This window comes from Seriola dumerili, unplaced genomic scaffold (assembly GCF_002260705.1).
Source record: "Seriola dumerili isolate Sdu_G_001 unplaced genomic scaffold, Sdu_1.0 BDQW01000811.1, whole genome shotgun sequence".
NCBI lineage: Eukaryota > Metazoa > Chordata > Actinopteri > Carangiformes > Carangidae > Seriola > Seriola dumerili.
In genome coordinates this window covers 713,463-738,611 of record NW_019175066.1, presented here as the reverse complement: position 1 = coordinate 738,611, position 25,149 = coordinate 713,463, and the positions used below count along the sequence as shown (strand labels likewise).

The 25,149-nt window shown below is 45.7% G+C and overlaps 2 protein-coding genes across 2 annotated transcripts in view; both read left to right on the top strand.

Moving 5' to 3' along the window:
- Positions 1-3,253, top strand: part of LOC111237171 — a 6,776-nt gene extending 3,523 nt beyond the window's left edge. Inside the window, exons 5-8 of the mRNA XM_022766151.1 lie at positions 438-548; positions 659-765; positions 1,400-1,490; positions 2,691-3,253. Coding sequence (XP_022621872.1) covers positions 438-548; positions 659-765; positions 1,400-1,490; positions 2,691-2,804 — 423 coding nt within the window. The 3' untranslated portion in view covers positions 2,805-3,253. The remainder of the gene's footprint in view (positions 1-437; positions 549-658; positions 766-1,399; positions 1,491-2,690) is intronic.
- A 1,869-nt stretch (positions 3,254-5,122) lies between these two features.
- baz1a (bromodomain adjacent to zinc finger domain 1A) lies at positions 5,123-25,141 on the top strand. Its single transcript, XM_022766146.1, has 30 exons — positions 5,123-5,211; positions 5,498-5,639; positions 7,553-7,831; positions 8,577-8,720; positions 8,845-8,949; positions 9,695-9,782; positions 10,823-10,945; positions 12,522-12,764; positions 12,858-12,953; positions 13,410-13,548; positions 14,149-14,280; positions 14,947-15,267; positions 15,565-15,730; positions 15,838-15,966; positions 16,057-16,124; positions 16,247-16,362; positions 17,036-17,274; positions 17,360-17,580; positions 17,796-17,926; positions 18,028-18,170; positions 18,609-18,760; positions 18,886-18,957; positions 19,281-19,363; positions 19,497-19,661; positions 19,969-20,186; positions 20,273-20,389; positions 20,484-20,662; positions 21,048-21,250; positions 22,031-22,118; positions 22,621-25,141. Exons 2-30 carry the CDS (start codon positions 5,527-5,529, stop codon positions 22,794-22,796), a joined length of 4,449 nt encoding a protein of 1,482 aa, XP_022621867.1. The 5' UTR covers positions 5,123-5,211; positions 5,498-5,526; the 3' UTR covers positions 22,797-25,141.
- Positions 25,142-25,149: the final 8 nt, after the last annotated feature.

Genomic DNA, 25,149 nt, shown 5'->3' with positions numbered 1-25,149 from the left:
ATTCCTGAGCCCCTTTTACACTGAACAAAAAACCTGTGAAAGTTGTTCACAACATGTTCAGTAAGTGCAGAGTGAAGACACAGAGTATAGAGACCTGCAGCGCCCCCTGGAGGACACACCTTCGCCAAAGCAAAACTAAAATTGTTAAGGAAAGCAATTAAAAAAGAAAATCCTGGCTCCGCCCCTTTAACCAGGTCCGGGTTCTTCCTGGACCAGGTCCCATCCCTCCACCAGGTGTACTGCAAATCAGTCCAGTAATTTCTGTGAAATCCTCCTGACAAGTGAAGAGACGAGGGTGAAAACAAACCCTCGTCAAGCAGCTCATCGTACCGACAGAAAAATAAACCAAAGTAACTGAACGTAACATTTGTATGTAGATAATGTGTTACTGTTTATCTGTGTTAATGTGTGTATCTGTGTGCCTGTGGTGCGTTCAGGGTTACGTGTACAGCTCGGCCTCTCGCCTGCTCGGCCTGGAGCTCAGTGAGGAGTTTGTCCAGCTGCAGAACAACATGCTGCAGAAGTACAGACTGAACGACAGAGTTAAGGTTGGTGTGTGTGTGTGTGTGTGTGTGTGTGTGTGTGTGTGTGTGTGTGTGTGGTGTATGACTGATGACAGTCGTGGTCTGGTCCGGTTCTGATGTGGACTCTGCTGCAGGTTCTCCATGCTGACGTCTGCACGCAGGATGTTCTGCTGCAGAACACCGATGTTCTGGTCATGAACAACGTCTTCGAGTTCTTCATGGAGCCCAGCGAGCAAGTCAGGTGAGGACACACACACGCACACACACTAATACACACACACACACACACACAGTAATACACACACACACACACCACACCCACACAGTAATACACACACACACACACCACACCCACACAGTAATACACACACACACACACCACACCCACACAGTAATACACACACACACACACCACACCCACACAGTAATACACACACACACACACCACACCCACACAGTAATACACACACACACACACCACACCCACACAGTAATACACACACACACACACACACTAATACACACACACAACACACACACACACACACACACTAATACATGCACATACACACGCACACACACTAATACACACACACACACACACACAGAGGAGACACAAACTACTATTTCCTCAAATAAAAACCAGGAGCCAATTAAAAGCCGGGTTTGAGTCCTGTATATGTTATACCAGCAAATGTTTCACAATAAAAGCCCTGTTCAGAAATGTCCATGAAAATACTACAGGGCTTTTAATTTGAAACTTTCACAGAGCAAACAGGAGTGGATCAAAACAAGACTTGTTTGTGTGTGTGTGTGTGTGTGTGTGTGTGTGTGTGTGTGTGTGTGTGTGTGTGTGTGTGTGTGTGTGTGTTCAGAGCGTGGAGGTTCATCATGCAGAACTTCAGAAAGACAGGATCTCTGTTGGTGACTGTTCCCAGTCTTCAGGAGAGTCTGGACGCTCTGCAGGTAAAACTCACACTGACACACACTCTAGAGCGGATCCCCAACTCAGACCCCCAGACCCCCGGGAGGCCCCAGACCCCCGGGAGGCCCCAGAGCCCCGGGAGGCCCCAGAGCCCCGGGAGGCCCCCTGGGACCCTGAGGATTACTCCATATCATCTGAGTCGTCATCATCACTTCAGTGTCTTCCTGTGTGTCAGCTAACAAACAGAAAACATCAGTGAAGTCGTATTATTCATCATCATACGTCTGAGAACGTCCTCTAATGTCCAGCAGAGACGCTGCGTTTACTGTCATTAAAAAAAAACCTGGGAAAACTGAACCTAACGTGTGAGAAGCTGCTGCCAGCGAACAGTTCATAATGAAACCTGCTGCTTTCAGTTCAGCTCTCTGGGTGTTTGAGGAAATGATAACACTGAACACAGGTCCTGTAGGGGTCGGCTCCTCACTCTGATTCTTTCAGTTCCTGAAATGATTTGAAACTGTTTGTACAGAGATCACTGATGGTTGATGTCCCATGTGTCCCATCTAAAACATCTCACACACTGAGGCTTATTCCATATGGACGAGTTGCTGCTTTTGAAAGTCTGGATATATTTGTGTCAGTTCTAACGTAAGAGACTCAATATGAAACTCTCTTGCCACATCGCAACAAAACATCAGCAGCTCAAGCTACAAGAAGCCTGTGGACATTAAAAAACTACAACCCCCAAGGTGCATTTCACCACCAACCATCCAATCACAGAGCAGATATCTACAGCAGGAAGCAGTTCACTTTTAATTTCTGTTTTGTTGACAACTGCAATGACAAAGTGAATTCACACCTCTAACTAGCTTTGTCTCCATGGCAACGGCACCTGGGGCTAATGGGTATTGTAGTATTCGCAGGTGTCTGCCAGGAGAGGTTCTCTTCAGTAACAGGAAATGGAAATGCACTTCACGACTCCACTGACCCGCCGTCACCTGAAGCTTCAGCTCACTGCGAATGTGCAGCTCTGTAACTGGGTGGTTGGTAGTGAAATGCACCTTGGGAGTTGAAGTTTTTTGATGTCCACCGGCTTCTTCTTTTTCTTTTTTTACCAGAGTAGCAGATATTGACACTGGGTCTACGTCTGGGTCCACGTTCTTTAGACCAGTTCTCAGTCGACCACATTATTGAAAAATCCCTGTGTCATTATATTGATGGAATTAAATTGTATCCACCAGGAGGCGCTGCGGTCCGGCTGGGTGGAGGAACTTCCCGTGGATTACAACGTTTACTTGGGCAGAGACACAGACCCCGACGCCCTCAGACAGATCCACCTGTACAGGGTCATGTGAACTGGTCTGGACTTTTCTGGACTGGACCAATTTTAGCTGGTCTGAACTGGTCTGGACCCATTTGATTCCTGATCTGGTTTGAACTGGTCTGGACTGTTCTGGTCTGGTTTGAACTGGTCCGGACTGTTCTGGTCTGCTGACAGTGAAGGACAGTATAATAAAACACAGCTGGATTTTAAAGCCACAAGTAAAGATTATTTTTATTATATTTAATTGATCTGATTGATCGTGAAATAGTGGAAAAACAGGGAAATCTTCATATTTGAGAGGCTGAAAACACCTTTTTTAATTTGATTGATAAAAATCACTGAAATGATGAACTGGTTATTAAAACTAATGGTTGCAGATCAGATCTGTAATAATATAATTTATGTCCTTAAAGGAAGAGTGAAGAGGAAATGTTTCTATCTGTTATTTACTTATTACATGTTTATATGTGAGTAAAGTGTTTGTTTATTTACACACTTGATTATATTTTGACAATATCACATAAATGAATTAAACACATTTTCTTGTTTGTTATTGGATTTGTTGACACAAACTCGAGGAACTGGTTATAACCGATCTTGGTCATCTGGCAGCACATTAGGAACCTGGTTTCGATCTCACTCTGGAGATCTGGTTTACATGGAGCACACTGATAACAGTTTCCAGGTTCCTGCTGAATCTGCCTTTAAATATTTTTATTTCACGGTTTGATTTGGTCTCCAGGTACCATCATGTTTCTAGACTAACTGAGGGAGCCGTGGACCGCAGGCAGGTGTGTCTGTGGCTGTTGCTGGCCTTACATCTCAGCCAGGGTTCTCCAAATACCTGGTCACAACATAATAAGCAGCTTCACCAGCTCCTCTCTGATGACGCATCACCTCCTGCCGTGACTCACTTGTATGTGTCACTACCATCGCTGCTTCCTGCCGCTCACTCCTCTGACGTCATCGTTCCGTTTCATCACCGCGGTCGCTTCAGCTTCTCTCGCAACACAGCAGGGGCCGTTTCCAGGGCAACCATTGGCTGGGATTGGAGGAGTGGCGGGACGGCCGACCAACCGGCGGCCGTGGAGGACCGTGAAGTCCCGCCCACCTGCTCACCGAGTGTGGTGCGTTCAGGGGACTTATAGAAAACTGTTCAGAGAGTCGGTCAGTTTATTGATTTTAAATGAGGGAGAAGAGTTAGATGAGATTTTGAAAAGATAACTGAACTTTTTTTGAGGTAAAAAATGGCGCATGACCAGGGACCATGTTATTTCCATAACAGCACACAACTTTTCTTCTTCTTCTTTCTTGCTTGTAAACTTCTGTTTATGGTATGAGCCTGTAATTTAACTTTAACGAGTTACTGTTAAACTTGAAAAAACCCCAAAATAAACCAAAATAAACCAGACAATTAATCAAGAAAATGCTTGACAGACTAATTGATAATGAAAATAATTGTTAGTTGCAGCATTAAACCATAAACAATTAAAATTGTCAACAAATTAACAATAAATACTCTAACTGTAGTACTCATTTGAAATTACTTGTATTATTTAGTGGTTTTAATTATTTATTTTGAAAATAAATGAACTATTTAAGTATATTATTTAAAGCTATGATGTCAGCTATTACCAAGCTCCAGCGTCTTCTCTGCTTTTCTCTTTGATCTCTTCGGCTTTGGGCTGTTGGTCGGACAAAACAAGACATTTGAAGACGTCACCTGGTCTGAGTGAGACTGAGATCTACATTGTAAACTATTTTATGACAATTTATAGACAAAATAATTAGTCAGTTAACTGAGAAATTAATCATCTGATTAGTTGATGACTAAACACAATGATTATTTGTAACTCTGTGACTGTAGCTGTAGGATTGACCTATTTTGATCATCATGTTTTCAAGCACATATAATAAATATTTGCTGGTTCCAGGTTAAAAGTGTAAATCTCCCCTTTTAGTGTTTTTTTTTCATTTCACTAAAACAACAAATTAATTGAAACAGTGATTTGACATTATTCACTATCTATTATTCATTCATGACATTTTATAGACCTGAAAATAATCAGCTAATCCAGATGAATTCATGATGGACTGCCTGTTTGTAGCAGCCACATTATCATGATTATTATTATCACTTGTCTCTGTCCATGTTTAGTTCTCATGTCCAACATTATGTCCATAAACTGCTTATTTTTTTCAGTTCGACCTTCAGTCCAAAACCCACAAGATCAGACTTACACAACCATTAAGATTTTCAGACAGTGAAATTTCCCAGCTTCGGCTCGGTCCGTGAAGTAGATAAAAACTTGGTCAACAAGCCGCCAGTGAGGAGCTTTCAGCCCGGGGACTTCTTCTCCAGTTTGTACCGCGGATTATCTGTTCATCGTTACACAACTCGGTGTAGACCGTCAGAAAGCCGTTGCTGTTTTGTTATAGTGAGTGTCGGTTGGGGGGGTTGTGTGTGTTTTCGTTGTTGGGGGGTCAAAGAGTTTGAATGTGTGAGTTCAGACAGTGAGGAGCACGTTTCCATGTGGGCAGATTATCACCGCGTCTAACAAAAGACCCGCTCTCCTCCTCTCCCCTCCTGCTCGGTTTCCTCTCCGCTACTTTCTCTTCAGGACTCGGGTTTCGATCCGAGGCTTGAGTTTGATGTGTGCTGTCCGAGTTTGTGTCTGATATTCGGTCTTTGTGACCCAGTTTCCCTCCTTTTTTTCCCGTCAGAGTGCGGCCGGTGGAAGCGGAGCTGAGAGATGCCGCTTCTCCACAGAAAAGCGTTCATCCGACAGAGACCTCCGGCGGACCTGCGGCCGGACGAGGAGGTCTTCCTCTGTAAAATCACCCACGAAATCTTCAGGACCTACGAGTAAGTAGCTCTCGGGTCACCTGTGTCAGGTGTGGGTCGGGTTAAAGAGCCGTTGGAGCCGGCGGAGTGAAGTTTGAATGATGTCCTGACTGACAGTTGGTTCGCTGGCAAACTTCCAGACAAGATAAACAAAAGCCAACTTTGTTCTGGAGGAAAAGTAAAACTTCTGCCGGTTCACGAACATGTCAAAGTCTCCCTCCACAGGTAGCAGACCAGGGGTAAAACACCTGGCGGGTGTCGGGGGTGGTCTCTACTGTTCGGGGCAGGTGTAACGTTAAGTCAGCTAGCTAAGTGAGCTAGCTAAGTGAGCTAAAGTGGATTAGCGGCTAGCCGGTGGTTAGCTCTGCGGGTGTTAGCCGTTAGCTCGGTAGGAACAGGCCTGCTGTCAGTCTATACTGTTAAGCACACCTGCTCAGGTGCGCTTAAAGGGCAGTTACACCTGTTTTAACCGCACAGAGAGAGTTGAGGAGAGTTTGGTCAGAGTTAAACGTCAGAGAGGAAGTGATTAGTTTGTGACGTGAATAAAACCACAACATGAGGCACTGATCAGCTGTTCCTCTGAGACTGAAGCTCCTTTAACCTGAAATCAGTCAGGACACAAAATTGTATCAGGGTGAAGAATAAGCAAATATTTTTCACTGTGTTTGTGGAAAAATTTAAGTAGTTAAAAAAAAAATAATATAAAAAAAATAAACAAAATTAAAAGGAAAACAACAGGAAACTGAAACAACAACATTAGAGTGTGGAAACCAAGTGGTGTGTACTGTTCCTCTGTTGAATTTATCCAGATGGAGATATGTACGTTGGCCTGAGAGCTCAACGCACTGCAACTTAAGAAAACGCATTCAAATAGACAATCACACAAACATCTTCATCTTCATCAATTTGACAACATGTGCGACAAATACTGACAACATAACGGAAGTGTTTCCAGGGGACACTAAAAATTGATGAACCTGACTGGGACTTTTTGTTGTTCAATGCCCAATTTTGACTTTTGAAGTTAAAAGTGTTGAATAACTAATGAGTCCAGCAGGTTCATCACTTTTTTTCTTTATTTTTTTTGCCTTAATTCTGAGAGAGAGAAGGAGGGAAGTTGACATTATTCTGTATTTTCAGTTGCAGTAATGTTTGTTTTCTTGTCATTTCAGTTTTTAGTATTTTCAGAATCGCAACCTGAGAAATGTGTTGAAAAGTGTTGTTAAATCACCTTTTTAAAAACGCTGTGACACTGAGGCGACGTCCACACTGCTACATTTTTATTATAGAACATCACTTTTCCTACGTTTCCTCCTCTGTCCAGTCGACTCCAGCGTTTCAAGCCTCTAAAACTGAGACTTTCACCTGTTTTTATTTTGAAAACTCTGGGGTTGTGTTTTATTTTGAAAACTATGGGGTTGTGTTTTATTTTGAAAACTCTGGGGTTGTGTTGTAGTCTGGATGGAGAGAAACTGAGACCTTTTGGAAATTGTGATGTCACACCCACAGTCTCTCCTGATTGGCTCTCGTCAGCCTGGACTACCAGTGGTGAATACAGCATGATAATGAATTACAGTGTTACTGACCTTGTTGTCTTTGTTAGCAGCTGTTGTTCACTTACATTCTCTATTGTAACGCTACAACTGTCTTTGTTGTTCCTCGTTCAGAGGATTTTTTGCAACTAATCAACTGCAGATTAGACAATTTACTTCCTGTTTTCACCGGCTCGCACATGCTCAGTGTAGTTGAATGGTCATTTATGTGTTTTCAGGTGTAAGTCTGAACGGAGCTGGATTTTGCTTGAAAATGCTGTTTTAAAATGAAAATGTAGTCGTGTAGACGTAGCCTGAATGTAAAATGAATACAGGAGACACACACACACTTGGTCCACGGCTGACCCTGACGTAACCGTGTTTCTTCCTCCTCCTCCACAGTGAGTTCTTCGAGAGGACCATCCTGTGTAACAGTCTGGTGTGGAGCTGTGCTCTGACGGGTCGAGCGGGCCTCACTTACCTGGAGGCGGTGGAGAGTGAGCGGCGGGCGAAGCAGAGTCTTCAGAGCTTCCCTCAGTCTCTGGTGGTGCCTCTGCTCCACCTGGCTGCTCTGAGCCGACGCTGCAGACTGACGGAGCTCTGCGAGGACGTCTACACCTTCGTCAAGGACCGATTCTTCCCTGGAGAGACGGTCGACGTCGCAGGACGCAACGGAGCCAGGTAGTGAGGGGAGGGGTCTGTCAGGATCATCAGACTGAGCTCTGCTTATTAAATCACCCCTTAACGTCCTCTCAGTCATGACTTGGTTTAATCTAAACACACAGACTCAATATGATTTTAGATCTGAATATATCTAATGTCTGTTGCAGGTAAATGTTTTGAAATCAGAGAAAAAAGAAGCTGCAGAATTTTTGCCCGAGAATCATCATGTTTTTAAGTTTTCTTCAGTTTTTATGTAAAAATCAGAGTCCTGACTGGGTCTGACCTGAACCCTCAGACCTGAACCACATGTTGATCTGGTTCAGTTGACTTCACTTCCTTATGATCTCATTATCTCTAATGTCCCTCCAGAATAAAGCTCCAGAAATCCACTTAGAAACCAGAGAAACAGAAGCTGCAGAACTTCATAGAGAATCCTCCTGTTTTTAGGCAGTGATGGTCTGAACATCATGATACACTGCAGACATCAAAAATAATACTCAAGTAAAGAACAGATATTAAAGTAAATGTAGTTTGTTACTGTCCACACCTGCTGAAAGCTCCTCTCAGGTGTGAGACGATTGGCTGCTCCTCACCTTTCTGAAAAGACGGGATCAGATCCAAACAGACGATGTTTTAATAAACTAATACCTGAAAAATATTAAGTGCAATAATTATAACAGCTTTGACTGTGTCTCCACCATCACCGTGTGTGTGTGTGTGTGTGTGTGTGTGTGTGTGTGTGTGTGTGTGTGTGTGTGTGTAGACATATGTGTGAGATCCTGCAGGTTAATTCGCCTCATTCCAGCGCTAACGGCCACACCAGGCCGGCCGATGGAGACACCATCGTTATCAGTGACAGCGACGACGAGGGCAAGGCCTTCCAGAGTCCCACATCACAGGTCAACGGGTCAGTAGGTCAAAGGTCAAGGGGTTCTGGTGAAGGAAAACATTAAAGCCTGCAGTGTTCTGAGCAGGTTGCACATGTCCGAGGTCACATGTCACATAAGTGTGTGTGTGTGTGTGTGTCTCAGCAGGAAGAAGAAGAAGCCTCTGAGTCCGTCAGTGTTTAAATACACAGTAAGGATGATGAAGGATGAACACAGCGAGCCGTTCACTGTCAAAGCCAATCAGATCAGGTGAGGAGCTCTACCTCTTAGAGGAAAGCTTGCAAGACTTTTAATGTGAAAGTTCTGGAGGAAGTGTTAAGTTTCATTCACCTTAATGCTGAATCAGTGAATTTCTGAGGACAAGATGATGACGTAGAGGAAGTTCAGAGTTTGCAGTAACTGGGAAAATAAGAAATAAAAATCTCTTTTTGTGAAGTATGTTTTATTGAATAAGAATTGCATGGTGTAGAAAAACAGTCTACATTTTCATTTGGGAAAAAATACAACAAACATGAATAAACATCATTTAGAAGATGCTTAAATGTGGAAAAGTTACAGATTATAACTTTAAAGGAGCTATTTGTAAGTTTTAGCTATATCTACATAGCTAACATTAGCATTAGCATCTGTTTACTGACCAGTCTAGAAGAAATGTTGTGAGTTCAGCATCAAACTTCACTCCTTTACTCACCAACAGCTGTTTCAGGAGGTGGAAAGAAGAACCAATGCTTAGCTTCTATTTCTGTAATTTGCTGTTCTGTTCTATTGTTTTTTCTTCTGCTGACGTTAGCGTGCTAACCACCTAGCCTTGCCCCGGTTCGATTGTATAATTGCTTTCTGATACTAAGTCACTTTATCATCCAGTCTGGCCTGAAGAAGTAGCTGCTCAAAGGACGTATTATAACCTCTGGTCTTGGATGAAGCTTGGGAGAAAACAAATACAAAAATCCCCTTTAATATAACGTGAGGTTTGTTTGTTTGTTTGTTTGTTCAGTCGTAGGAAGACGACTCTGTCCAAAGAGCGACTGAAGCTGCTCTTCAAACAGCACTGTGAACCTCAGAACGGGACCATCGCACTCAAGGTGAGAACAACAAAAATAACCCACAACACCGTGATGACCTCATTTATCATATTAACCAGATCTCCTCTGTGTGTATTTGTTTACTTGGTTGTTTATTTGCATCATATCAAAAAGAAGAAATGATGACAAGTGAAAACACAAAGTGATATTCAGTCATTCAAGAGAGATGTGCAGACAATCGTCTCTTGCTCTGGAAGAGTCAGATTGCATCATCAGGTTGACGCGGTGTGACGTCAGTATTCATGTGTTCATCTGTTTCTGAATTCCACAATAGAAACTCTCCTTTCATCATCGTGTCGGCCCAGATCAGTCTGATGTTAGTCACTGTTTCACAAAAATAAGACTGACTCATTTTAAGAGAAAAGCATTAGACACCTTACCCCCCAGGCTAAGTCAGGTCTAAGACCAATGTTGCCATGGTAACAATCAGTTATACCTGCACTGACCAGTAGCACCCAACAACAGAAAACATGGGTTATGATTTGTAGTTTGCTAACATTGTTATGTAGAGATCAGCGAGAAGGGAAAGAGTTTTAAGGAACCAAGTCAGATTTTTTTTTTTTTTTTTCTGTTTTTATTGTTTCACTCTTCAAGTAAAACGTCCTGTAGTTGTTGAATTCTTCCAAAAGACATTTTCTCCTTGGGTAAATAGAGCTGAGCGGTTGGATGTGGTTCCTCAGTCGGCCATTTTTTATATTGGAAAAAAAAAAGTAATTAATTTACCCAGAATTCATTGTACCACAGTCCATCTTAAACTAATCAGGAACTAAACTGCTTTGTGCAACAGATGAACTCAGACATAAACAGTCAGACTTCAGACAGATGAAGAGTCAAAGTCTGTCTGTGAAACCGGCTCCTGAAGTTGTTGGAGATGCAGCTGACGACTGGTTCTGTACTGAATGGAGCTAAATGTACAAATGATCATCAGTGTTAGTGAAATAATGTTAAACAGAACCACCTGATGTGTGTTAATTTGAAGCCTTCAGAAGGATCCTGTGTTGTCGTCTACACTTGGTTAATGACGCCTCTTTGTGCCTCAGCCCTCCACAGTGATGAAGTACCAACTGTCTGAACAGACCTTCTCTCAGTTCTTCCCCGATGAGCCCCCCCTGTTCCCCTTCAGCCCCCCCCCTAAAGGTGGAGGGCGTGGCTCACCTGGTCAGGTGAGAGTGACGGCTGTGATTTAATGACTGTCCCAAATCCATACCACATACCAAATGTCTCAGGATAGTGTTTCATCAGTCAGTACATGAAGATGTCAACATGGTTTACTGCTGTATCCTGACAGGAAGTGACACAACACTTATGACATCATCAAACTGAGAGTGTCTGTTTAAAGTTCCATATTAGTTTTATTTTGTTGATCCATCAGAAGATATAAAAACCATGTGTAGTTTTTCATCTCCCCTCTCTTCTCTCTCTGCTCTAGTAACAACAGGTCTGTGAGCCAATCAGAAGAGAGGAGGCTCTGAGCCTCTCTTCTGATTGGCTGACTGTTTTCTGACTGATCAATAAAAATATAGCAGATTTCAGGTAAAAACACTCAGAGAAACCAAATCCTGCAAGGTTTGGATGGTGGGTCCAGGTGGGCGGGGCTTGGTGACTGCTTTGTTGTGACATCACAAAGTTCCAGAAGTCCTGACGGCTGGTTTTAAGGCTCAGTTTCTGAATACAGGCTGTGTGCATTTCTCTGTGGACTGAGGCTTTGATACTGTCACAGTATTAATATAGAAGCTAGAGCTGATCTATAATCACACTACACATGGACACAGACCGTCACACTGGAGGAGCTTTAAGTTTTTTCCAGCTGGGATCAGTGTCCATCAACAGCCTGTTTCAAATCTGAAGCTGCTTTTACTGAACTTTATTTAATTAGTGTGAAGTGAGCAGCAGACAGGATGACCTTTGACCTCCTTGCTATTATCTGGTGGTGCATTAAGTACAAAACTTAAGAGGTCAAAACATTTGCTGCATGAACAACAGCTTTATTATCAGCAGCAGTGAAGGTTTCAACCTTCACTGCTGCTCTGATAATAAAGTCGTTCCCTCCTCCTGCTCTTCTTCTGTGGTACATAAAGAAGACACTGTTCAATTTGAGCTTTTCTGTATCAGTTCACTTCCCTGTAACTAACTACCACCTCCACACTGACACTCTCGTCCTTACTCTCTCACTTTTTGACAGTGAGATGTTCAGATGGATCATGTGAACCTCTTATCTGTGAGTTCAGTTCAGAGCTGGAGTCGGGGTGTGGTTAGTCTAGCTTATCACAAGCACAGGAGGCATGTGAAGCTAACAGCTAACCTGGCTCTGTCTAAAGCTGAATAATGTACCAACCAGCACCTTTTTTAAAGGTCACTGATTAATGAGCTGCGTCTTGTTTGTTCTGTTCATAAACACAGATGTAAAAAACAAACTGGGCGACCTGATATCAAGTGTTTGGGGCACAGATCCCAGAGCAGCCAGTCTCTGGTTCGACTCTTTGCTTGATGTCATCCCCTTCTCTCTGGCCCTCAACTTCCTGTCTCTCTACACTGTCCTTTCAAATTAAAGCATAAAATGCCCAAAAATAACTTTAGAAAACTGAAACTCTGGCTTTCATTTTAATGATTTAAAATAAGTAATAAAGAAGATTTAATGACATTTCTGGAGGAGAAACGTTTAAGCCATAAATGTGGTGTGATCAGTAAAACGTCTGATATCTGATTATCGCTGAGGACTGAAGCGCGTCATGTGTTCAGGCGGGTTCGTCGTTGCTGAAGGCGGCGGAGGAGAAGCTGAAGCTGCTGCAGCAGAGGGAGGAGATGTCCGCTGCAGCTCAGGACAAAGCTCGACTGAAGAAGGAGAAGGAGGAGGCGCAGGAGGCCAAGAGGAGGGAGAGGGAGGACAAGGAGAAGATGAAGGAGGAGCAGAGGAGGAAGTTTGAGGAGGAGAAGCAGAGGAGGAGGGAGGAGAAGGAGCGCAGGAAGCGGGAGAAGGAGAGGGTGAGTTTTCGGATCTTTCTTCTTCTGTACCTAAAATAAAATCTGTCCGTTCAGACGTTGAGACTTTTTCTTTTTTGTGACTCAAATTTACAGGAACGAGAGAAGCTGAAGGAGGAGAAGAAGAAATACGCTGAACGACTGAAACTGTGGAACAAACCCAGAGAAGACATGGAGTGTGAAGACCTGAAGGTCAGTGAACGCACCGCCTGTAAACTCACACAGGACTGGGACCATAACCGATCAGGGATCAATAAATCTATTCAGTACTGATGAAAACTAATATAGGAGGATTTTTCAGTCGACCATAGAAACTGCACACATCATGTAGCCATGGTAACAAAACATGGAAACCTTGACTGTTTTAAACAGTGCGAATCAAAGCATAGTAATTTAAAACCAAGTAAGGACAAAGAAGTAATAATGAAAATACTAAATATATATATATATAAGTTATTTATATCGTTTCTCAGGATTTATAACTTATATGAAATTCATCATTTCATGTTTTCATTGAAAATTCAAATATTGAGATCAATCTATTGAATTATTAGTCACTGATAAATTTCGCAGCCCCAGACTCAAACTGTGAATCCAGACAATCATATCCCTAAGTGTTCATTACTTTGTGTGTGTTGGTTCTTCCAGGAGCTGCCCAGTCCGGTTCCAGTGAGAACCCGTCTTCCAGCAGAGCTCTTTGGAGAAGCTCTGATGGTTCTGGAGTTCCTGCGGGCCTTCGGCGAGGTCTTCGACCTGAAGGACGAGTTCCCTGATGGAATCTCTCTGGGTGAGAATGACATCACTTGAAACTCTGCTGGGACAAACTGGACCAGAACACTGTGGTACAGCATAGGGTTCTCTTCTTACTCTGGTGCTGTGGTTCTGGTCCTGTGCCAGTGTGAGGAACAGGAAAGGTAGATGGATCCAGTAGAGATACCAGGGGTTCTAGCGGAGGTCCTGTAGGTCATTGTTAGCTTAATTAAACAAATGTTCTAAAGGGTTGGTTGATTTCAAAATGGGTTCTAATGGAGATTTTACAGGTGTACTTTGTTCTATTTGAGTTTCTCTTGGTTCTCGTGGTTCTGATGTCCAGCTGCTTCTTGTAATTTTGAGTTTGTTCCATTAAGAGGTTCTGCAGGTTTTTATTAAACAAGTTTGAAATAAAGATTCAGAAAGTTCAGTGTTTTCTCACAGAGGTTCCAAAAGGAGGTTCAGTAAGGTTCTGTAGGTTCCACTGGTCATAGTAACGTGAATAGATCCGGTTTGGAACAGGACTGAGGTGAAGCGGCTTCTAACAGATTCTTCTTGGTTCTAACAGATGTTCTCTTAGGTTGTTTGTTCTAACAGGTGTTGTGTTTGCTGTAACGGATGTTCTGTCTCTCCACAGAGGTTCTAGAGGAGGCTCTGGTGGGTTCTGATCCCGAAGGTCCTCTGTGTGAGCTGCTGTTCTTCTTCCTGTCGGCCATCTTTCAGGCTCTGGACGAGGAGCAGGAGGAGGTGGCCAAAGACCAGGCTGAAGGTCAGAGACAGAAAGACGGCGTGTATTTCATGGTCCTAACTCTAAACCTGAACCAGATTCTAACCTGAACCTTCAAACAGTTAAACTGGGCCTTACAAAGACGGCAATACACAGTCTTTAAAAAGGTAGCGCATATAATACCAGGTTTCGGTACCGATCCATCCCTGGTCAGAAATAATCGCAGTATGTTTTTTTGCCGTTCTGCTAATGTGATTAAAGAGGAACCAGCTCAAACGTGGACGATGAAAAAACTAAATGAAAATTAGGAGTGAAAGGAAGCAGGAGTCTGAGCGGTAGAATATGACACATGAGGGAAGCTAACGTTAGCACCTCCGGGTGAAGAGAAGCTAACGTTAGCACCTCCGGGTGAAGAGAAGCTAACGTTAGCACCTCCGGGTGAGGGGAGGCTAACGTTAGCACCTCCGGGTGAGGGGAGGCTAACGTTAGCACCTCCGGGTGAAGGGAAGCTAACGTTAGCATCTCCGGGTGAGGGGAAGCTAACGTTAGCACCTCCCGGTGAAGGGAAGCTAACGTTGGGCTGTGACATGTAGCTTCTGACCTGTGGGGCCAGTGCTCAGAAATATTAGCGTCCATCCCTGTTTCCTGTGGCCTTTATAAAATGAGGTGTATAATGTGTATTAATGTGTGTGTATATGTTGTGTCCAGACCTGTCTGAGGCCCTGGACGACGACTCTGATCCCACCCAGTCGGCTCTGAGCGCCGTCGCCTCATTGGCCGCGGCGTGGCCTCAGCTGCATCAGGGCTGCGGCCTGAAGCAGCTGGACCTGGACAGCTGCACGCTGTCCGAGATCCTGCGGCTGCACATCCTGGCGTCCGGCGCGGACTGTAACCACGGCAACGCCAAGCTCCGCTACCAGAAGCAGGGCGGGTTCACTCTGATGGACGACCCGTGTGTCGAGCTGCGATTGGCCGAGCCGGCGCTGCTGAAGAGGCTGTCGTGCACGGCGGTGTACGACCTGACACCAGGTCAGCAATCAACCAATCAGATACCAGCTCGTTTATGTAGGGATCTATAGGTGATAATGATCAATACGGATCAATTTAAACAGGTGTTGATAGGTGTCGATTGTACTGTATGTGTGTGAGGAGAGTGTATTGATCAGTTATTGATGTGTGCAGGGGAGAAGCTGAGGATCCTGCAGGCTCTGGATGTGTATTGATCAGTTATTGATCAGTTATTGATGTGTGCAGGGGAGAAGCTGAGGATCCTGCAGGCTCTGGATGTGTATTGATCAGTTATTGATCAGTTATTGATGTGTGCAGGGGAGAAGCTGAGGATCCTGCAGGCTCTGGTGGGGAAACTCCTGACGTTGGCGTCCAGCAGAGACGTGATTGAAGACTGTGTGGAGGAGCAGAGAGGAGCCAGACAGGAGCTGAGGGAGATCAGAGCTGAACAACACCGCAGAGAGAGAGAGGAGGCTGCACACAGGTACACACACACACACACACACACACACACACACACACACACACACACACACAGGTCATATTGAAGGTCAGATCTTCCTGACGTGTCCTCCTCCTCTTCTTCTTCAGGGTTCGCCTTCGTAAAGAGGAGAAGCTGAGGGAGCAGGAGCAGAGGCTGAAGGAGAGGGAGGAGAAACTGAAGGAACAGGAGGAGAAACTGAAGGAGCAGGAAGCGAAGGGAGGACACCAAACAAACAGGTAGAGGAACGAGAAACGCTGTGATGCTGATGAATGTTCAGCAGAAAGGAAACGTCGAGTGAGAGGATGTTCACATGTTTCTGTCTGCAGGGAGACTCATCAACACACTGAGGAAGACGAGGAGCACAACTCTTCCTCCAACAAGAAGAAGATGAAAGGTGCTTCACGTTAAATCATTCCTCGACTGTTTTCTACGGAGGCCCGGACGGGTCAACACAACACGCAGTTTTCATTCTTCTCTCCGTTCTGCTGAGTCATGACTCTGTCCTCTCTCCTCCAGCTAAAGTCAACCAGAAAGAAAAACAGCAGCAGCAACAGACGACCTCTGACCCCAAACCCCAGTCCTGCCCCCCCACCGGCCTGACGGCAGAGGAGCTGGAGAAAGAGCAAGAGAAGGTCAGAAACACAGAGTTTACATCTGATTATCACCATGGGACAAATCAATAAGCCAATCGATAAACAGATTGTTGTTTAGAGGTGAGACCTTCACCGCTGGAGGGGACATTCATTCCCCTCTCTTCTTCACCCTCAGACTCTCTGAGCACCTGTCAGTCAGGTGTTTGTAGGTGTCTTGCACCAGTATCCTGCTAACGATCAGGTGTCTGGAGCATCTCGCTCATGTGTCCAGTGCTCTGATAGAAACCTGGACACTCTGACATGTAAACACCTGATCCTGGTTTCTGATCTCTGCTGCTGCAGAATAAACTTACTGACAGGAATCAAAACAAACTGCACAAAGGTGATCAGAGGAAACAGCTGGGGTCGTTTACACAGGGAGACGTCCACGTTAACATCATGTCCCCAGGACCCTCGTGCTCAGGTAGAGGAGTACTGAGGGGCCGTCACATTGTGGGGTCGTCGGTCTCGGACACACACTGGTTCGAGGTCAGACAGGTGTGGAGGGAGCAGCTTTCTGAAGCTAACGACCTCCCGACACGCAGCTAGGTCCGAGTATAAATCCTGCTTTAGTGTGGAGTTCCTATTTACACACAAAGACAAACCACAGAGCAGGAGCATGGTAGAAGCAGTCAGCGTGTGGTCTGATCGCCCCGTTCACCTCCACCCGCAGGTTCGAGAGCTGCAGGAGCGGATCCAGAAGGCGGCGGCCTGCACCTGTCTGCTGCCCCTGGGCCGAGACCGGCTGTACCGCCGATACTGGCTCCTCCCCTCGGCCTCCGCTCTGTTTGTGGAGGACGACTGCTTCGGCCTGACGGAGGACATGCTGCAGCCACAACCGAAACCTGCACACGTCACAACAACCAAGATGGAGGACGAGGAGGTCGTCAAGGACGAGCCAGCGGAGGGAAGGTGGGTGACAGTTTTATTGTGGTTCTGTTTCTCAGCTCCTGCGTCCAGAGAACTCTTAATCACATCAAACTTTCCTCCTGTGCAGCACTGGCTCAAGCCCCGCCCCCCTCCACACCTGTGGCCCGCCAGTCAACCGTCCCAACCAATGGTCTTTCTACAGCTCAGTGGAAGAGGTGGATCAGCTGATCGAGGCTCTGAACCCTCGAGGTCACAGAGAGAGCGGCCTGAAGGAGGCGCTGCTGCAGGAGAGAGAGAGGCTGCAACAGCTGCTGCAGAACTGTGACAGCAGCAAATACAGACACACAGGTAGATACACACACACACACACACACACACACACACACAGATACACACACACACATATAAATACACACAGCAACACACACACACACACACACACACAGGTAGATACACACAGGTAGATACACACACACACACACACACACACACAGGTAGATACACACAGGTATCACTGTGACCTTTGGCACACTTGTAATCACACACCTGTCCTGTTTGTCCAGATGATCCAGAGTTGTCCCAATCCGTCCCAGAATGCATTGCTGCAGCTGAGACTTTTATGGAGGTCAGACTGAGAGACCTGCTGCTGGACATCGAGGACCGCATCCACCAGGGAACTCTGGGAACTCTGAAGGTATGCACGCACCTGCCGATGATCACAGACAGTCGGACGCAGCAGGTGACCTCCGACTCACCTGTGTCTCTCTCTCTCTCTCTCTCTCTCTCTGTGCCCAGGTGATGGACAGACAGGTGTGGCGCTCTGCGTTGGAAGCAGGAAACTACGAGCTGCTGTGTTCTGACGGGAGAGAGAGCGGAGGGATGAACGGACGAGTGGAGGCCATGGAGGTGGACTCGAACCACCTGAGAGCCAGAGACAGGTACGGACACTCGGGTGCACACAGGTGTAGAGCTGAGTTCAGTAGGTTAGGGTTCTCGTGAGTTCTGTTGAAACGTGATGGAACACCTCGAGGGAGTTTCTTCAAATTCTGCACAAACACTCAGACACAAAGATCAGCTGATTAGATTTTTGAGGTCAAAGGTCAAAGTCATGGTGACGTCAGAAAAGACTTTTTAGCCATTTATCAAGACTTCACAGCGATTATGATTCATTTGACTTCGAACACAACAAAACATCGTCGCACGTCGTCTGTGAGGTTCAGTTACTTAAAGCTGAGAACCAACACGTCAGATACTGGATCTGATTCTGTTTCCAGATCAGATCACTGACGACAAACTGGAGTCTGAGTCTGGACCTGATTTTATAACCATGATGTCATCGGACAAAATCACTAAGTGTGTGTGTGTGTGTGTGTCAGACTCCAGGAGCTGAGGTCGGACGGCGTGGCGGCCTGTGGGACCAGCGGCAGTGGGACTCCTCAGGTTGTGAGCAGCTCAGTACGAATCCTGGCTCAGGCCCTCGTTCACATCGAGCACGGCATCGAGAGGCGCTTCCTCAAAGCGCCGCTGGGTGAGTCTCTGCTGGCCGGGAAAGGGAGGGAGGGGAGGTTGTTAACAGACCTTTTGTCACTTTGATTCACCCTGCCCGTCACTCTAATGGATAATATGTCAATCAACTGCCCCCCCCCCCCACAGGTGAAGAAGAGTCAAAGAAAGACCTGAAGACAAAGAAGAACAAGAAGAAAGACGAGGACCAGGCCAGTGATGGTACGACTTCTGTGTAACGAGATATGAAGCTCTCAGACAGAACATGAGAACCACTGCGCTCTGAGCAGCAAAGCACGACGGCAGCGGTCGGGCTCTGATTAAATTCCACGCAGCGCTGTGCAACTCTAAACACAGCGGGAATATCCTGCTTCATAGTGACGTGTCTCACTAGACGTTTGGGAAAACTCCGCCCTCAGTGCTGTGACCCGAGCGGCGAGCGCAGTGCAAACCGTGTTCTGTCTGAAAGCCTCAGCAGTGACGTCTCCAGCTGCAGCGATGATCAACAACATGTCGCTTTAAACTCTCCTCTCTGTGTCTGTCAGACGGCAGCGACAGCGGTCGAGTCATTAAGACGGTGTTGGAGCGGTGGAGGGAGTCTCTGCAGTCCTGCTCCAGTCTGTCTCAGGTCAGAAAACCACACAGTCAGGGCTCTGCTCTGATTGGCTGTCAGAAACGAGCGAATGTGCTGGTGTGTTTGGTTTTGATTGGCCTGTGAGAAAACAGATGATCAGAACAGTTTGTGTCTGCTGTGTGTTCAGGTGTTTGTTCACCTGTCCAGTCTGGAGCGGAGCGTCCTCTGGTCCCGCTCCGTCCTCAACGCTCGCTGTCGCATCTGCAGACGCAAAGGAGACGCCGACAACATGCTGCTGTGTGACAGCTGTGACCGAGGACACCACACCCACTGCCTGAGGCCCCGCCTCAAGGTATGTACGCGCCACACCTCATGCACAGGGTAAAAGGCATTTTGGTATCCATGACAACCCTCGACAGCCACTGTTCCGTCCTCAGTGAGAGTTCACACTTCACTGATGGTGATCAGGCTTCTACTGAAAAAATAAACCAATGAATGATCTTGAACAGTCCTCAAACCTTTAGCATCATTTCCAGCTGGGTGCAGTAACAACACACGGCCACCAGGGGGAAACAACGTCACACTACACACTGTTGTCTGGAAGCTTGTTCTACTGAAGCGGGTGAAGTCATCACTAAACACATGCTGTCTGCTCTCAGGCGGTTCCAGAGGGCGACTGGTTCTGTCCGGACTGTCGACCCAAACAGAGATCCAGCCGCGTCCCGTCCCGTCAGCGCTCCTCTATTGACGAGGAGGAGGAACAGGAGGAGGATGAAGAGGAGGAAGAGGAGGAGGAAGAGTCAGAGGAGGAAGAGGAGGAGTCAGAAGAAGAGGAGGAGGAAGAGTCAGAGGAGGAGGAGGAAGAAGTAGTCGTGAGGTGAGTGTGGAAATATTTCAGATCAGTCAGTCACATCAGAAAGACCATGATCAGCAGCTGCTTCTCCGCCCTCTGAATCTCTGCAGCACCAAGAGGAGCCAGGCCCCGCCCCCTAAAGGCAAGAGCCAACAGGCCACGCCCAAGAGCCAACAGGCCACGCCCAAAAATGCCACCTCAGCAGGGAAAAACTCATCTGCCTCCAAGTCAGTATCTGTTGTAGTTCTGATCCCAGTTTACTGTCGCTCTGATCCCAGTTTACTGTCGCTCTGATCCCAGTTTACTCCTTTCCCATCACAGGTCCTCAGGTAAAAAGGCCACACCCCCTACATCGAAGCCCAGTGTGGCGTCCGGCGGTAAAGCTCCACCACGCTCCGGAAGTCGGAACAGCGCTCGTCTGAGCCACGAGATCCTGGCACCAAATGGCAACACCAAAACCTCACCTGGTCAGGCCGAGTCCCGCAAGAGACCGCCAACAGGTAAACAGCCAATCAACACGCTGCACTTTACTGTCAGACAGCCAGAGTTTCATACGTCACAAACTTGTGGGGATGGGGGGCGGGGCTAAATAAATGTACTAAACATGAATCATCACCTGGTGACTGGAGGGACAGGTGTGCTGAGATCCCACACCTGCTCTCTAATCCAGCCTGGTAGAATAAAACACAGTGAACACCTGTCGACAGGTAACATTGTTCCCTGGTCCTGACATGTTCATGTGGAACTGAACTGATAAAAAGCAGAACATGCACTGAAGTGGAACCTGCTCCTGAGGTTCTGCAGGTGCCTCAGTTCACCTGTGTCTCTGAACTGGATCCTGCTGCTTGATAAACCAGTAACGTCTCTCCTCTGCTCCTCGCCCAGATGCTGCTCCCCCTCCCAAACCCTCCAGACCTGTCCTCCCCCCAGCCGCCTCCTCTTCCTCCTCCTCCTCGTCTTCCTCCAGCCGACGCTCCTCTGGGAGGAACCATGGCGTCCACGAGCTGTCGGCCTGCGAACAGCTGACCGTGGAGCTCGTCAGACACGAGGACAGCTGGCCCTTCATGAAGCTGGTGTCCAGGACTCAGGTACAGACACACCTGTCGGTCTCTGTCCACCTTTTTATTATTGTATTAATCGTTACATTCGACACAGAAAAAGGGAACATAACACATCCACAGCACCAGGGGATTTCTACCTCGACACAAACTGAAAATGATTCTGTAAAAAAGAAAAAACATGTTTTAAAAATGATATTAATTTAGCACAAACAGAAGGTTTTCTATTACATGAGGTAGATAATGTTCTGATAAAGGACTCTGCTTCCTTCTGAAAGGGTTCAGTTTTATATATATATATAAAACTCGGCCTGTAATATGACGAGGCTGCGCAGGAGAAAGTCGTTTTGAAGCTGAACAAAACATTTCTGAAGCGTCAGATATAGAGTCCAAAGACAGAAGACAGATTCCTTCCAGTGTGTTAACGGAGGGAAAGTGCAGGTTACATCAATGTTCCTCTTGAATGTCACCAGAAATCTCTTTAACTTTGTCCACTAGTGGACGTCTGTGAGGAAGACGCGTTAGTTTATTACTATTTATTAGTTTGCTCCAGGTCGAGTTACATAAGAGACGGACACACAGTTAGTTTGAAATAAGCTGCGGATATTTCTATTGATTTTACTTTTACAGGAAACAGACGCAAAACAACTTTCTATAGGTGTCGACTGGATCCAGTGAAGGTTCCACAACGAGAGGAGAACCTTAAAGAACAAGATGACACCTGATGGAACCAAATATTTGGTGCTCACAGGGATCTTCAGAAGTTCTTGGTAACTGAAAAGCTGAAAGTCTCTGTCTACCTGTGTGCAGGTGCCCGACTACTATGACATCATCAAGAAGCCGATCGCTCTCAGCACCATCAGAGAGAAGGTCAACAACTGTGAATATCAGACAGCAGGTGAGGAAACACTTTAGACCTTAGTCCTGACTCCTCCTCTTTTTTTATTTATTTATTTTAAAGATTTCTTAATCATTTATGATCAGAATTTTATAAAAGGAAGTTCATTATAATGAAACACAGTAAAGTGTGTAAGCACTAAGTCGATCAGTCTGTTATCTGCAGTAGGAACCAATGTGTGATGGTTCCTTCAGCTCGATGTGATCCGTGTTCCCACGGCAGAACCAAATTAACTGACTGAGGAGGAAAGTCTTTGATCCAAACCCAGTTCCAAAATGCCAAGAACCCAGAACCTGGAAAAAAAGATTGAACTTCAGTTCTGTTTGTTGGTTCCTACACGTCTACAAGGACGTACATATGTATCTGCCAGGACCTGTCCACGTCCCGCAGCACACATCAACACAACAGCCGCTTCTCAGTTCATCTAACGACAGTCTGTTGATGTGAGGCAGAGCACCTGCTACACTTTAACATTACACCTGACACCTGTCTGTCTCCTCAGGTGAGTTCATCTCAGACGTGGAGTTGATGTTCTCCAACTGTCTTCAGTACAACCCTCGTCACACTAACGAGGCCAAGGCCGGTCACCGCCTGCAGCAGTTCTTCCACTCGGAGCTCGGCAGACTCGGCCTATCGGAGCGCGGCTCCGCCCCGCCTGCCAAGCGCACCCGACACTGAACCAAACGCACCCTCCGACCTCACCGCCGTCCACTCTGCTGCATATTGATTGGTTCAGGGGCTGGAGGTGGGCGGGATGTAGAAGATGTGATTGTTTCCCTCCTGATGGACAGACTCGGCGTCGATAATAATCCAGGGTCGCTCCTTCGTGACCTCTGACCCCAGAGAGCGTCGGCCACAGCGGTCTGAACCGGCAGTGTGTCGTTCACAAAAACACACAAATCAAAGTGTTTCCAGCTGTTTGTAAAGAGACGGCAGGGGTCAAAGGTCATGAAGTTCAGCATGAAAAGGAACCAAACATTAAATTAATGTTAAACCAGTTAAAGTTACTCAGAGGTAAAACTCTGGAGTCTGAGTTTGTTTTGAATCAGACTGTTATCGCCATTATGTTTGGAGGCTCCGCCCTCTCACCTGCTCGCCTCATCAGGAGCTTCACTCTCAAAAAAAACAACAACAAACAAACCTGGAAAAAAGTTGCAGCTACTGTGAGTTCATAAACCCGTAGAGAAGTCGTGGCGTAGATTTCCTCCGACCTGCTGATGTTCAGGGCATTTTTCTCCCGTCTGTGTGGACGGACGGCGACTTGTAGCACAGACACATTCCTGTAGAGACGTAGAGTCCCAGCAGTTTCCAGCTGATGTCTCCTTTCATCCAGAGAAGCAAAAACCACTAAAGAAACTTCAGCTTTGCACTGACAATAAACAAACAAAAAAAAAAAGATGAAATCAGGCCGTTTGTTTGCTCAGGGACGAAATTTTTGATTTGAATGATGAATATTTTGTAACAGTGCAGCTGGTTTTCACTGAAGCAGAGCGGCCGCGGCGGCTGCAGCTGCGTGAGGCTCGTTATCACGTCTGTACGGAAGCCCGAGGCTGCCAAAATTAAAATGAACTCAACAAATTGAGATGTGATGTGTGACAAACATTTAAGTTTTAAAATCCAAGGATCATGTTAAACGCTGGAATACACATTCAGATTAAATCTTCTCTGATAAAAGACGTTGCTGATATTAATGAAACGGACTTGTTGTTTTAAATTGGCAGAAGATTGAAATGTCAATGAAAAAAAGATGAAAATGTTGAGAACAGGATTTTCATCAGAAATGATCTAAAATTGAGACATAATTAAAATGTGAAAGTCCAGTTTTCCTGTCGTGAACATTTGAAACTGAAACTTTACTTTCAGTTTCTGAAAATTTATTTGATTTTGGATTTTTTTTTTTTTTTTCACGTTTTTGACCTTCATCAGATGAAATTCATGAATTCTGCGTCACGTTTGTCTGAGGTTTATTTTTCTGAAGAGACTGAACTTGAAAATGAAAATTGGATTTTTAAAAGTCTGTCACACAGTTTGAAAGTTTATTTTTAATTTTGGCAGCTGCTGGTTGATCTTTTATCTCCAGATATCAAACCAACACACACACACACACACACACACACACACACACACACACACACACACACACAGCTCCCCCTCAGTCTGATTTCCCAGTTTGAGACGTGATCAACATTTAATTAAACTAATGATCTTGAGAAAACTGTTTTAAAAAAAAAAACAAAACAAAAAAAAACCACAGAAGAAGATCAGCCAGTTGTGACGTACACTCAGTGTCCACTTTATTAGGTACACCTGTACAGTCTAATACAGCCATGCTGCTGGTGATGTTCAGTTTTTGATGTTAGTTCTGTCACTCTGTGCTGCACTCGATTATATTCAGAGGTGTTCCTAATATTCTGACCCTCTTTTGAAAACAGGAAGTGTGACATCACCTGACGACGTGACGAGCTGTGTGCGCGTGTTGTTGTACAGGTGCAGCTCATAACTTGGACACTGTTTCAGATATGAAAATGTGAACTTGGGTCTGATGAAATGTTTAAAAGCAGCAGAACAAACGAGCTCCGTCACTTCAACACCTGGTTTAATGAGAACGAGCCTTAAAGGAACAGTTGCACATTTCACCGTCTCTGTGGTCAGAGTCGAGACGTGATTCATCAGTTACTCAACTGAAAACAACCTCCAGCTGTTCTGATCATCGATTACTGGTTGACTCCGGTCAAACACAAAGTGATCATCACGACATGGTTAGCTTAGTTTAGCTTAGCATAAAGACTGGAAGCACCTAAACCAAACTCTGACTTGAGAACACACAGAAAGGAGTGTCTGGAAATGTGGGACTGTTCCTTTAAGAACCTGAGCTGCTGTGGCCTCTGTGGATTTGTAGTTTTTCTGTTTTGACTACTGCGACTTTTCCTGCTTTAGACTGTTTGTTTGACGTTTGGCTGCATTCTCCAGTCGTTTTTCCTCCAGTGTGAGTGTGTGTGTGTGTGTGTGTGTGTGTGTGTGTGTGAGTGTG